Source organism: Eublepharis macularius, chromosome 5, assembly GCF_028583425.1.
Source record: "Eublepharis macularius isolate TG4126 chromosome 5, MPM_Emac_v1.0, whole genome shotgun sequence".
In the NCBI taxonomy this organism is placed as follows: domain Eukaryota; kingdom Metazoa; phylum Chordata; class Lepidosauria; order Squamata; family Eublepharidae; genus Eublepharis; species Eublepharis macularius.
In genome coordinates, this window is record NC_072794.1 from 40794700 (window position 1) to 40809113 (window position 14414).

General features: G+C 42.5%; 1 protein-coding gene across 2 annotated transcripts in view; it reads left to right on the forward strand.

Annotated features, from left to right (window-relative positions):
* Positions 1–6760: 6760 nt before the first annotated feature.
* The window catches only part of CFH (complement factor H), a 108280-nt gene continuing 100626 nt past the window's right edge, over positions 6761–14414 (forward strand). Inside the window, exons 1-3 of one of the 2 annotated variants that reach the window (XM_054981646.1) lie at positions 6761–6993; positions 12721–12906; positions 13577–13682. In XM_054981646.1, the coding sequence (XP_054837621.1) occupies positions 6927–6993; positions 12721–12906; positions 13577–13682 (359 nt within the window). In that variant the 5' untranslated portion in view covers positions 6761–6926. The remainder of the gene's footprint in view (positions 6994–12720; positions 12907–13576; positions 13683–14414) is intronic. The other variant, XM_054981647.1, reaches the window with a different exon arrangement.

The following is a 14414-nucleotide window of genomic DNA, read 5'->3' on the forward strand; positions in this document are numbered from 1 at the left end:
ATCTATTTGTTGCAAAAATTCCCTTTTCCAGCGTTAATCACAGGGTCTTTTCACATGGAGGTTTCCCCACGGTTTTGGTGCTGACTTGCAGCAGTCTTTCTTTGATCTTCCTCCGCTCTTCATTTTCCATTTGTTGTCCTTCTATATTCTTCATTTCTCCATTCTGTCTCAGATTTGATCAAAGGTAGTTTGAGAAAGCATAAAAAAACAACAAGGAAAACCCAGAAATACAATAAATAGAAAATGAGGATATGCAAAAGCCTGAAGAAAAAAACACTGCAGGCTGAACAGTAGGATTTGAATCCAGTGATACCTTAAACACCAACAACATTTTCAGGGCATAACCTTTCAAGAGTGAGAGCTCCTTTCTTCAGACTGCAGACGGTCACCCAAACTCTCAGGAAAACCTCCATACAATGTAGCATTCTATCTGTAGAGAGGCCAAACCTTGAGTTTGCACAGCAGATTCAAAAAGCTAACCATGACTACTGTTATTCTTGATGTAGACATGATACTACACTGTAACTAATGCTGAAAACGGAAGAGAGGGGGATATATCATGGGAGACAGGAAAAGGAAGAGGAAGGAACATGTGACGGTTGGCCCATCTCTTAACCATCTGTGCTGGTCCTGGAGTTAGTTGTGACTAGAGATGGGGACAAACTGCATTACGAACTTCAAAAACCTACGAAATTGGTGATCGCGATCCGGCAGTTCGTGATTGTCCACGGCCAACGAACCAGCATTTGGAAGAAGCCTGGTTCGGTGTGTTTGGCCGTGGTTCGGGAAGCCAGACAGTCAGGCGCCATCAATCAATTCCCCTGGAAACGGAGTCGGGGGAATGCCTGAACTCTGTCTGTGCTCCTTCTGTCGCCCTGGAAACCCAAATGGAAGCCCAGCTTACCTTGATCAGCAGGTCTTCCTTCCAACCATGGAGCTGCAAAGCGGTTACACGTTGGGAGAAGATACCCGGGGGAGGGAGGGGGAGAGGGTGTTCTGTAGCCACGGGCACTCCAATCTCATCCCCGCAAACCCTGATAGGCAGCTCCAATGGCCAAATACAGACCTCCTGCATTGCTCTATGGGACCTCAGCTTATAAAAAGCACTGCAATCCCAGTTCTGGTTTCACTTTCAGCGAGCAGTGGAGTGGGACAGAGCTCTTGCTTGCTACTTGCTAGCTTTTGGGGAGAGAGAGAGTATAATTGAGCTGGGATTTTTGGGATAGGCATCTATCTCCTCTGGTGCCAGCCCAGCAAACCGCGAACCGGTTCGGCAACGGAAAATGTTCGTTACGGTTTGCGACCTCGGGATCGGCGGCGGCACTGAACCACGAACCGCGGAATCGTTAAATTTTTTTGGTTCGTGCCCATGTCTAGTTGTGACTCACTTATGCTTGAGATATGGAAACAGTGTTTTGGTGAGGCAGGTTTGCAAGTGTCTAGATATTCCAGGCAGTTTTATACATGGAGTTCTAGTGACTACAAAACACACAGTGCAAAATTCAGGGATGGATCATTACTTGTAAAATTTCAGGAATATGAAAATATTTGAAGAATCTGCAACTCTTCTGCAGAAATGGAATGTACTCATACTTGTAATCTCCGAAATATCCCTGTGAGTCTCCCAAAGGGCATTAAATTGTAGCTGCTCTAGCAACAGATTTCAGAACACTAAATACGTAAGTAATCCAAGGGCTTTTTTTAATCAACAGGCTCAACTGAACTGAGGAAGTCTTTAACTCAGGATGTGGTTATGACTAGAAGTATAATGAGATCAAGGAAGGGCCAGACATTTTTATGAAGGAGGCACATCATGGTTTATTATATTAACCCAGGGCATGTTTTTTAGTGCCAAGGGTGTTCCTTCAATGTTCAGATTGCCAAATGTTCAAAGAGAACAACAGGAAATGTAGGACATCATTTTTCCCCATTTTAATTCATGGTGCTTTCGGGGTATCAGTATCTAGTACTGATTTCAGTCAGGAACAAGACAGAGGACTTTTACAGGCTCCATCCTAAAGCATTTAGTGCTTTCATTACATACTTTTGTATTGTTTAGAATTAGATTTAAAGTCCTAACATTTGGGGCAAAAACATTGTGTGGAATCTTGGAGTTGGAAGGGCTTTTACAGGCCATCTAGTCCAAACCCTTGCTCAGTGCAGGAACTTCAAAGCTAAAACATTCCTGTCAGGTGGCTGTTCGGCCTCTGCTTGAAGATCTCGATTAAGAGAGAGGCCACCACCTTTCTAGGTATCTGGTTCCATTGTTTCAAGTGGGTAGCCATGTGGTCTGCAGTATAATAGTAAGATCTGAGTCCAGTGGAACCTTTGAGACCAATAAGATTTTCAGGGTGTAAGCTTTTGAGAGTCAAAAATCTCTTTGACAAATACCTGTCCTGCCTCTGGACAGGAATCTAACTAGTTCCATTGTTGACGTCTTACTACTAGTAAGAAATGATCAGCTGAAATCTACCTCCTCTAACATGTCTATTCAGTCTAGCCTAAACAAACCACACAAAATCAGGCTCATTCTGATGATTTCATACTCAACTGGTTGACTTCCATTCCCTTTGCAGAAACTTACAATGATGAGGCTGTGCAACTAATTCAAAGTAAACTGTGAAATATTTATGAACTCTTACGAGGAGACCTCGATTCCTTTTAATAATAACATTTGATTTATATACTGCCATTCAGGACAACTTAACACCCACTCAGAGCGGTTTACAAAGCATGTTGTTATTATCCCCACAACAATCACCCTAGGTCACCCAGCTGGCTTCAAGTGGAGGAGTGGGGAATCAAACCTGGTTCTCCAGATTAGAGTCCCACCACTCTTAACCACGACACCAAACTGTCCGTCTTCAATTTTTCTTTAATCTGTTTTCTGACTGTGAATTTAAAATACATAATTTCCTGCTTAGTTTAAAATATCAGTCAATTGAACTATTTGAGGTGTAATGGTTGAAGACCAGAGAGAAGGATGATGCAGAAATCAATGTAGGAGATGACCCAAGTGTGTAGAGTTTTGACCAAGGAGTAAAAATGAAAGGCCATATTTTTGTAATGTTATAAAGGGGAAGCTTTTGAAAAACTTAAAGGTTTTAAAAAAAACAAAAAACAGAAACAGAAGGTTTTAAGTCGTACTGTTATGGATGTTGCTCAATTTTTTATTATTACAAACAGCTCCAAGTAGGATTAAAACCCACTTCTAACTTCTCTTGTGAGTCATTTGCAAGCTTTTTAAAACCTTACTGCAGCTGCAGTAACCATTGATTAACCAGATCAAAATGGAATAGCATAGGAATTAACTTCCTCATTGTTGGTTCTGATATGGGGGAGTGTGTGTATAAAATTTGCTTCCCCTCCCCCTTTTTCAGCATCTGATACTTCTCTCTTCCTGCCATGCTGCAATGTTTGCTTAACAAACATTGTAAGGAGAATGTTTGCTTTCTAATTCCGAGAAAGGACTCCCCTAGTCAATCCTCATGCCAAGATTAACTGAAAACTTCATTTCAGGCGGCCGAAGTATACAGAAAACTGAAGCAACCGATCACATAGCTAGCTGGAATGGAAAGCTCATAAAAAGTGAAAGGAAGAAAGAGCCTTTTAAAAAGCAGAGAATGTTATTTTATTTTAGATGTTTTCATCCCTCCCCATCTTGTTAAAGACCAGCAAGGCATCTAGAAACAACAAATAACTGAAGAAAAGGGATGGGGTGGGGTACTGAAAAACAATGACAGCAATTCCCTCTTATTCCATCAGCCTTGAAACAGGTCAAAAGGTCAAAAAGCAAGCTGCACTGATGAAGTCAAGTGGGGTCTTTCAAAAGCACCTTCCAAAGTCTAGGTAGCACTGCTGAAGAGACCCTGTCATGAATGGCCACCTACCAGATTTCAGATGGCGGGGAAACTACAGCCATGCCCTGTGATGCCTAATGCTTAGGGGGAAATGTGGATCTTTAACTTACTGGGAAAGTTCCTAGGGGGCCACTGTTCTGGAGGGCAGAAACACATTGTGCTAAGACACAGCGGTTCTGGCAGTCCCACAGAGGGCGCTTAATGTGGACCTGTTCAGTGGCAGCAGAGGCAGAGGCAACAAGCTAGGCTATGCTCCTTGATGTCATTGCCTGTCAGAGGAGGAAGTGGAGCCTGAAGGCACTTTTTAAAGAAATTTCAGGAAGAGAGCTCTGAACCCCACTGGTGAATTATTACTCTTTTCCATATGCACGTTCAAAAACATTATTATTATGCCTTCCTTAATATTCACCTCTCAATGTATTTTCCCCACAGAGAGAGAAATAATAAGTCAGGAAGAATGTGCTAGAGAAAGGATGCAGTTTATATTTCAGAATGAAGAGGGCAGTAGTGTGTGTGTGTGGGGGGGGAGACAGGCACCCCCTCCAGTTCATGTGTAAAATCAGGGTTGAGGTTTGTGGGTCCTGCCCCATCCTACATTAGCGGTTGCCTCAAGGTGGGAGAAAAAATGTTTAAAGCACCAGAATGCAGCAAGGTAAATGGGGGGTGGGGGCAGAGTGTAACTTCCCTTGCTCCCATGTTCCTCAGTCCTTTAAAAACAGACCCTCTACTTGCACTAACCACTTACAGATTTCAAGGAAAAGGGGGGGGTTGCCTTCTCAAGGTAGAGTAAACAGTATAACCACAGCAAAGTCAGTGTGTGTGCCAGTGTGTCTGCTTAGGACGCCATCTTCTCCACTCTAAGAATCAAACGGTGGGGGGGGGGGGTTCTCACACATGACAATTTATTTATGTATGACTTATATAAGAATTTTATCCCGTTTTGGCCATGGAGAGGGACACTTAGAGGCAGAAATATATTTCCCATTGAAACCAATGGAGATTACTATTGTATTATTTTCCAATATGAATAACTTTAATTCTGATATTAAAGGATAGATACAGTTCAAGTTTCTAAACTGACGTCTGAACTACTTTGAAAACTTTGCACGCACACACACCTAGTTACCACATGTGTTGCTGGTGCAAGGAAAGGGGAGGCACAGCCAATCCATTCCTGGTTCAGGCATTGATTGCACCAAAGCATAGAAAATCTGTGTCTTATCCAGCACATTCTGCCACGCATATTGAGGCTGGAGACCAGTTTTTTGTGGACTTTCCCCAGAGTTCCTGGGGTCCCTCTCCCCTCCTCTCCTCTGCCTGCCACCAATCCCCCCACTTGCACTTCCTGACCACCCATGCATCCTTCTCCCACCCACTTGCTCATTATTCAACCCTTCCACTGTTTGGACATCCTTCCCCAACAGTTCTGGGCAATGTACGGCCAGAAATGTAGATGGTTGGCTCACAAGCAAGCAGGCAGGCAATGGGGAATTGAGCAGATGGAGGAGGCAGCAGACTCCACTGGAAAATCTGAGCCTTGGCAGCTGCCCCACCTCTGGGTAGACTGATAGCCTGCTGGAGACTCCCTGGGCATGCTAGGAGCTACTACAGTTCCATTCTCCCCAAGCCAACTGGCACCAAAATTAGTCGTTCACAGAGCACACCTGAATTCTTGCATATTTGCATATGAGAGTACAAAAAGTCGCAGGTCAGTAACTTCCAATGTTTACAGGAATTCTCACATATCATATATCTGGCGACGCTCATGTTCACCCACACAACACTCTGTCCCTGCCTAATTCTTAAAGGTGCAGCATGTCTTTTTACCATAAGAATTACTCAAAGACACTGAACACTTTCCTGTAGCAATTGAAAGGTGAACATTTACTTCCAATCCCAAAGATACATAGAATCCTGTTGACTGGATAGCCTGTTTCCTGAACAACAGTAGACTATTTCTGAACTGTATAGTAAAATCCCGGTTAGGTTACATTGTTAGCACCTGCTAGCCTGGGAAACAAGCTGTAAATATATTTGGCTGTCTAAATTAATATTTATATGTTTTATACAATTAACTAAACATATTGGGGGGGGGGAAGGGGAAGGGAGAAGAAGTAAATAAGGTTTCTATGTTTGGTTTTGTGTGTAAGAAAAAGGTCTGACACCTACCTCTGAGTATGTGGAGAATTTCTTTCTCCTAAGGTCAAAGTGCACATGATGCTGTGTGGATACTGTGCCTTAAAATCCAGTATTTGCACTGCACCCCTCTTGATAAGAAGCTCCCTGTAGCAGCGCATCTGCATCTGTGTTTATGCTCATAAGCTTAACAGAGTCTATATGGATCAACTACTCTATAGGCTGAGAGGTAAGGTAGGTTACTACTTTTATTCAGGGAAGCAGGATCCTAACCTACTTCTGTGCTTTCAATAAGATTATTCTCTGCAGAAATCAACTAGAAAAGCTATTCAAAGCATAGAGATAAACAAGCATGATTGTCTGCTAATATCGGTAGATCAAACTGCTGTTAAAGGGTTGGGCACCGGGACTGGTAAAAACTTTAGCAAACCCTAAAAACTGGTGACAACATTGGTAATCCCTAAAATTCTGCTAGATTGGCAACTACAGATCTGGAAAATGTTAACCACAGCTATAGTTTATTTTTTTAAAGAACAGAACATGAAATGGAAAGATCCTTGCCAAGAAAACACTGGGCATCCTTAGGCAACAAGTCTTTGTGTTGATAGCTGAAAGCAGCAATTTTTTTGGGTTGCTGGCTAGGATTAGTCATGCATGTGAAGTGGGCACAAACACCACAGGAAGGGCAGAGCCAGTTAAGAAATCAGGGGAATTATTTTCTACCAAGTTTGCATAATTCTCTGTCCAGAAAGAAAGGTTTCATTATGTATGTTGCAAGAGATTTAGGGGGAAGTGACTGAAGGGAGACGAAAAGCTTAAGCAAGGTCAGCCCCTGGAACAGTCAGGCAAGCAAAGCATACCTGACAGAGAGAAAAAGAAAAACAGGCTGCAGCTTTTGCAAAAAGGGCTAGGCCCTTTGGAAGCATTGTAATGACTTTCCAGATGCTGGGCTATACTGTTTTGTTCCTGCTATGGGTATGCTGCACTGCACAGAATGGTAAGTCACTGCAAAAAGACATTTGCTTTCAGTTGATATGGTTGCTTATAATATATGTTCCTGCTCAAATCCTAGCTTAGAAATGCATACTTACTAGGCAGCCCGTCCTACTGGATTCAGTGGACTCCTGAGAAAACATGCACAAGAGCAGGTTGTAAATCCAGAGGAGTTAGCTGTGTTGGTCTGTAGTAGCAAAATAGTAAAGAGTTCAGTAGCACCTTTAAGACTAAGCTTTCAAGAGCCACATATCTTTTCGTCAGATGTATGGAGGGTATTCATACCCTCCGTGCATCTGACGAAGAGAGATGTGGCTCTTGACAGCTTTTGCTACAAATAAGTTGGTTAGTCTTAAAGGTGCTACTGGACTCTTTACTAAGAGCAGGTTGTAACGACAATGGATTAATCATCTAAACACTGTTATAAGAGCTAGATGCAAATGTTTTGTAGATATTTCAGCAGAACCCAACTTTTCATCTCACCAGAATTACACACAACTGAAATGTGAGCAGTAAATACGTAGAAAGATATAAGGCAGATCAGATGTCAGAAATGTGAATTTGCAGCATATGCTGAAACAGAAGAAGTAGGTTGTTTGGGTTTGTTTTTATTTTGGGAAAAAATTCTGAGCATTGTGCTAGATCTCCTTTGGGTGTACAAGTATGATAGCCAGAGGAAAAACAGAGGAAAGCTTGGGTCAGTTTGACTGCTGAGCAGAGGATGAAAGTCTGGGAAGTTTGATTTTGTTATGGGGCAGAAAAAGGGAGCAGCATCAGCTGAAACTTCAGCAGTTCTCTTCTACAGAACTATTAAAGATAAAGGCAAAATTTTGTTTGTGGCCACCATACGTTTTGTTAGAGTATGATTTTACTAAGTATGTATTATTCCTACGCAAACAAAATGGTATTTTCAAAATAAGAAATTGGTTTTTTAGAAGGGTGATGTTTAGAAGGGTGTTTTTAGAAGAGTGATTTTTTTAAAAAAGCGTTATTAAACTGTAACAGCATCATTCACAAATAATTGTGGTTACTGTTTATGGGTATGGGTTTGAGTTTATCTGGGCTTGCAGGCCTGTTGTCTCTTTGTATTCATTGTTTGTTTGTTTGTATTATATGTATTATTATGCTATGTATTATATTTTTGACCTACTGAGATGATATGCTCTTGTATATTTCTTGGGAGGCACTTAGATGCAAAAAAGCAAGAAAAATTTTCCTGTGTTGTAGTATATTTTTTATTTCCCTGAGACGGTCAGACTTGTGCCTTAACAAAAAACACATCAATCGTTATGAAATTTTTATCCACTGCCCTGCTTGCTAATGGATATGTGTGGGAGATAGGGTTGTGGGTGGGAGACCTCCTGTCCCCAGCTGGCCCTTCCTAGCATTGAGCAGCAGGAGCTATAAATGTCTCTTTCCACTTTAATATCACAAATAATATTGTAGACTTCCATTCATTTTCATGGGTTGCCAGACATTCTTGAGAATGGCAATAGGGGGGAAAGGAAGTACTTGTGAGAAGATGAGTATTATCTATCTGCATTAAAATCCATTGAGGGTTTTTATTCAGAGTGAATGACTTGATCAAATAATCATCAGTACTGATCACTTAAAACGCTGCTTGCATCTGCAGGAAGGCAATCAGAACTGCAGAGATGGAGAGAGGAACAGAGGCAAGCTTCATTCCTCTCCCAGCAACTTGTAACTCAAGCTTTGCCCCTTTGCCAGCGACTGGTAATCCACCTGCCCTGGAAATAGAATAGAGAGAGGGATTGTTGTGCTACACTCACAACAAAGTTCCCAAGAAGATTAGAGATAGAAGTTATCAGTTACATCCTAAGCACAGTTGCACTGTCCTAAGTTCACTGAAGTCAGTGGAGTCAGAATGTGACTCACCCTGCGGCTGCTTGCAGCTCAAGCAGGGAGTCACTCTTTGCAGCCCTGCCGGAGGAAAGGAGGCAGGCTCCCTTCCCTCCCGGGCATCCGGGGCTTTGGCCGGGGGGCGGAGCCAGGAGCTGTTTCTGGCGGCGCTCCGCTTTCCCCTGGCCGCAGTTGAAGACGCGCTCGGGAGGAAGCAGCATTGTTTGTGCTCTCTTCCTCGAGCATGCTTCAGTGTGGTTTGGGCTGCCATTTGGCCCGGTGGCAGCGGGTGGCGGCGTTTGAGCGGCCGCTTTCCACGGCCACTTTTAGAAGGCCGTTTCTTTCGGCGGCGGCAGCAGCACTCAGGCGGCCACTTTTCACAGCCGCATTTGGGAGGCTGCTTTCTGGCGGTGGCGGCAACATTTCTCTCGGTGGCGGCAGCAGCGGCACTCGGGCGGCCGCTTTTCACGACCGCATTTGGGAGGCTGCTTCTCTAGCGGCGGCGGTAGCAGCGGCGGCATTTGCGCGACCGCTTTTCATGCCCGCTTTTGCCACGCGCCGGCTTCTCGGGTTGCGGCTTGGCCCTGGCAGTTGCAGGAGATTTTGGGAATAGGGTGCAGGATGGTGAGCACCCAGTGGCACTTCCCCAAGGGTGGGGAACAGGGTCTGCCATTTAGTGCAGTATGCTTGTTGCACTGGCAGAAGCCTGTGGGGATTCCCAAACACAAGGCCTCTCCTCATGCTGTACGGCTGTGGTGTTAGGTGCTTGATGGGGGGATCCATTGCCTTGCTGGCCGGGTTGCAGCCATTCATGGGATGGCCTACACTCAGGGCTTTGGGGCTCGCCCAGGCAGGTCAAGGCGGAGGTCCGGAGTTGACCCCAGGGCTTGACCTGTACCGCTTAGTTGGCCCTTGCCTTGTTAAGTTATGGTCATTTTAATAAACGGCCCTTTAATCCAAGCCTGCGTCTGCCTCTTCATTCCAGTTCAGGTTGCAAAGATGTAATTCTTCTTATGGGCCCCTCCTCCCCATAATAAGCACACACCGGACCCGATGAGATGAGAGAGATCAGTGACAAGGAAGAATCAGATCGTCTTTCTATGTGAATGAGAGCTTCTTGTCCAGGAACTGGGATTTTTCAGTATCTGTAATTTCATATAAAAGTTCTGAACACTCACATTTTTTGTCCCAATAGAAACTTCATCCAATCCATTATTTTAAGGGTCCAGGAACAGGAAACGGTCAAACAAACTTTTTCATACGCATGAAAAAAAAAGTGTGCCTGTGGGAATAATTCATTAACAAAGCCAGACTGCACAGGACAGGGGAATGAAATCCTGCCCTATCGCATACTTTACTGCTTGAAAGATATTTTCTTTTACCTGGTCAGACTCTGATATGGGAAATCAGCCAGCTGGAGGAAAATGCTGAAAGAGGCAGCACTGTAAGGCAACATGCAGAAGTATGCAGGGTTTAACTGAGAAAACTCCAGTTGTGTAAAAAAAAAAAAAAAGACCTCTCCCCATTCCATGCTTGAGGATATTTGGAAAGGAAGAAAAAGCTCACTCACATGTGAATTCCTTCCTTCCTGTGCTCTACAAGAGGGAATTCTCCTATCTGCTTGGAATCCTGAAGAGAAAGGGTATAAAGGGTATAGTTCATGAGAATTTCATCCCATTTGGGTGTGAAGGGGGGAAATTAGACCCACAGATAATTTTTCCACTAAAGCCAGTGTGAACAACTTTTATATTGATTTCTTAATGTGAAGAGCTTTACTTTCAGTATTAAAGAATCCAGTATGGGGTTTTAAAATTTTATGAAGAGGGCTGAAAGAGAATCATAGCAAGCAATTATCCATCATAATCTGAAGAAAATAAAGGATTTCTTTAAAAAAATTGCTGTTCTTCCTGTTTTCCTAAAGTTTTGCTTTGGATAGTATGATAGCACCCTCTAGTGGGAGCTAGAATAAGGAATTAATCCTATTCACATGCTTTATTTTTTAAGAAATTTCTCTAATAAAGAGTGCAGTCTTCATCAGCAACATTGTGAGATGATGCCCCTGTGATTTCAAAGCCACATAAGTGAGATCAACAGCACATAAATCACAGAATAATGTGTGTAATTTTGTGCAATTAGAATGCCATGTTCTATTGATTAATCAGTTAAAATTTAATCAGTTGTAAACCTTGTGAGAGAATCAAACTTGTCTTTATAATGTTTTTAAGAATGCTATATACAAGTGCTTACAAAAACCACACATGGTAGGTGCTTTTTCTTTTTCTTCTTCTGTACATGTCTTCAGGCACAGCACCTTCTGTGTATAATGTATGCATAATCTGAAATAAAGGTTATTATCCAAAATTAAAACCAGCACAAGCTTTAGGTAAGGGAGTGACATGGTCAGGCATTGGCTGAGACTCATGGGTCTCAAATTGGAGATGATAATCCAGTGTTGGTTGGCAGTGGAGAGATGCACAAGAGCACACAACAGTTCACCCTGCTACCTCCCCTAGTTGCCTCTCCTTGGAAAGGAGAGATGACCCCATGAGCCCCTGCAACATTGCCAGGACCTTAGTGGCAATCTACCATTTCTTCATGGAAGGAGTGCTGTGACGAGTACCACACCTCTTGTTTGGTCCTTTAAGATTCATTGGCACTGCTTGGGCACAATTCTTTCAACATAACTGCAATGTGGGATACGGAATTTCCATGCCCATGGTCTCACAAAAACCTGTAGCTGATGTAGTTACACTATGATTTTGTAGCTAAACACTGCTGAGCATGCTCACAATAGACTTTGACCTTCTTTTGCCCTCAATTGTTGTCAGATTTAGCCACACTACAGAAAATGTAGTTAAAGCCAGTCAAGCTTTGGAAAAAGAGGACAAGAGACTGTAAAGTGTTCCTTTATACCCATAGTTTCCATACAGTGGAACATTTCCATACAGTAACATTTACACCCAAACAAGGCAAGAACTTCTAGATGCAGAGAGTATAGTATTGCTTATGAAAGATTTGCAGGGTTGTATACAAAATGCCTCCAGAATTAGCAAAATCAGACCATGCTCAATCTCTCTCTTTAAAGCCACTGCCCTTATGTGCCCAAGCTGGCCATCAACAAGTATGGCTGTCGCCCACATATCATGTAGAGGAGTAAAGTTATTCCAATCCAATGAGAAACTATTGGTAGATATGATGTGACAGTGCAAAAGGAAAGCAATTACTTTATATTTCTGTTGTCTCCTAGTTGGAAAAGGGCACATTCTGAGCTGGACCTTCTATATCTCTAATTCTCAAGTTATATATTTGCAAATCCTCTCTCTATTTGACATTGGGTGAACAGGGAATAGCTTCTGATTCCCAAATAAGCTATTCATTCCTGAGAACTTTTCCTGATGGAAAGCATTTTGGGAAACTTATTAATTTCATGTCACACTGTATGTATGTTCTGTCTCTGGAACAAAAGATTTGTTTACCAGAAGCATATACTGACAGTAAGATTGTGGCCATCTTTTGTGGCCATCTTTATCTTTGAATACTGGCTGCCTTTTGTTGCTGTTGTTGTTCCTCTTGTTGTTTTTGCCCACAGCATCAAACAGATACACCCACTAGGACCTAAGGAAATGATGTTTCTGAATATGTACAGTGTAACTTCTGGTTAGGAATATTAACTACACAAAAGGAAAGAAAGGAAAATCTGTTCCAGTGCATAATAGAGTGCACCCTTTTTATCAGGTTCAACCACACTCTCTCACAAATATTAATTTTATCTCTCTGGCATACTCATTTCTTTTTATATTCTTCAGAGGTTACAAGGTTCAGATCACATTTCTGTTTGTTCCCCACCCCCTCACATTCTTCTCTCTTGAAGATGACTGTGGACCACCCCCTAGAAGAAATAATGAAGAGCTTGCCGAGCTTTCAGTCAAACAGTCCTATTCACATGGTGAAATTGTACAATACAACTGCCGTCCTGGGTACATAAAACTTGGACGAATTAAAGTACGATGTAACAATGGAAACTGGGATCCAGTCCCGCCACGTGTGGAATGCCAAAGTAAGTGGCCACATAAAATATGCAACATCTCTTTGAATATTTGTGTCATTCTTATTACCAGCTTTTAAGATAAAGCCTCTCAATATTTTTAAAACCAGAAACTAACTTTAAACCCCCCTAGAAGAAACTGTATTTGAAGACCATCCAGAAACCAGAGTTGGTACAGAAAGCTGTGGCAAAAATCTTGATGTGAATGGGTCATAGGGACTGTATTACTCCAGCCTTGTTCCATCTACTCTGGCTCCTAGTTTGTTTCCAGGCCCAATTCAAGGTACTGGTGTGGCCTTTTTAAAGCCCTATATAGTTTAGGATTCACCTTTTTCATATAATAATAGTATTTGGTTTGTATACCTCCCTTCAGGACAACTTAATGCCCACTCAGAGACATTTACAACATGTGATATTATTATCCTCACAATAATCACCCTATGAGGTGAAGGGGGCTGAGAGAGCTCCAAAGAGCTGTGACTGATCCAAGGTCGTCCAGCTGGCTTCAAGTGGAGGAGTGAGGAACCTTTGGAGGCCCTGTTTCAGGTAGCCTTGCCGTCTGAGGCTAGGTGGGTGACACCCTGAGAAAGAACCTTCTTGGTTGTGGCACCAAAACCAAAATATTATCATTTCTAGTCTTAAATGTTACATTGTATTACATTTTCCTTTTTTTAATTTGCAGAAAGGCCTTGTGGACATCCTGGAGATATCCAGTTTGGTTCTTTTGAACTCGTTAGAGGAGATGAATTTGTCTTTGGTGTTCGTGTGGAATACAAGTGTGATCCAGGGTAATCATTGTTTTCTATAGTTGTTAGAGCACCTGATGTAAAAAAGGAAGTCAAATTTCAGCAGTGTTTTCCTTACCACTTGCAAATATTATTGTTTTCATGATAAAAATGTGTGTGAATTATAAAGAAAGCTATTTAACTATAGCCGTTTTCACATGCCTGTAAACGCCTCTGGAAAATTGTGCAAAACTCGCAGCATGACGGCATCTTCATAGCACGATTTCCCATTTAATGGTGCGATGACATCAGAAATCCTGCCATTAAACAGGAAATTGCACTATGAAGGCGCCGTTGTGCCCTGAGCTTTGTGCGATTTTCCGGAGGTTTTAGGCATGTGAAAACAGCCTATTTCAAGTAAATTAAAGATCGCAATATACTATATGCCCACATCTTAAGATTTGGGTAACCCAATAGGGTTTTCAGGGCAAGAGATTAACAGGTGTGGTTTGCCATTGTCTGCTTCTGTGCAGCAAACCTGGACATTGGTCTCCCATCCAAGTACTAATCGGGGCCAACTCTGCTTAGGTTCCATCATCTGATGAGATCAGACTAGCCTGGGCCATCCAGATTAGGTGTGGCTATGCAGACTGGTAAAGGCTTGAATTTCAGCGACTGTAACCCTTAGGGACAGGGACCAGGTTTAGTTCCATCCCAAGTGTTGTCTCCCATTTAAAAGTTTCTATAGGAAAGAAGGCAAAACTTGTCTTGAAGATGAATGGTCTTCCTGCAAGG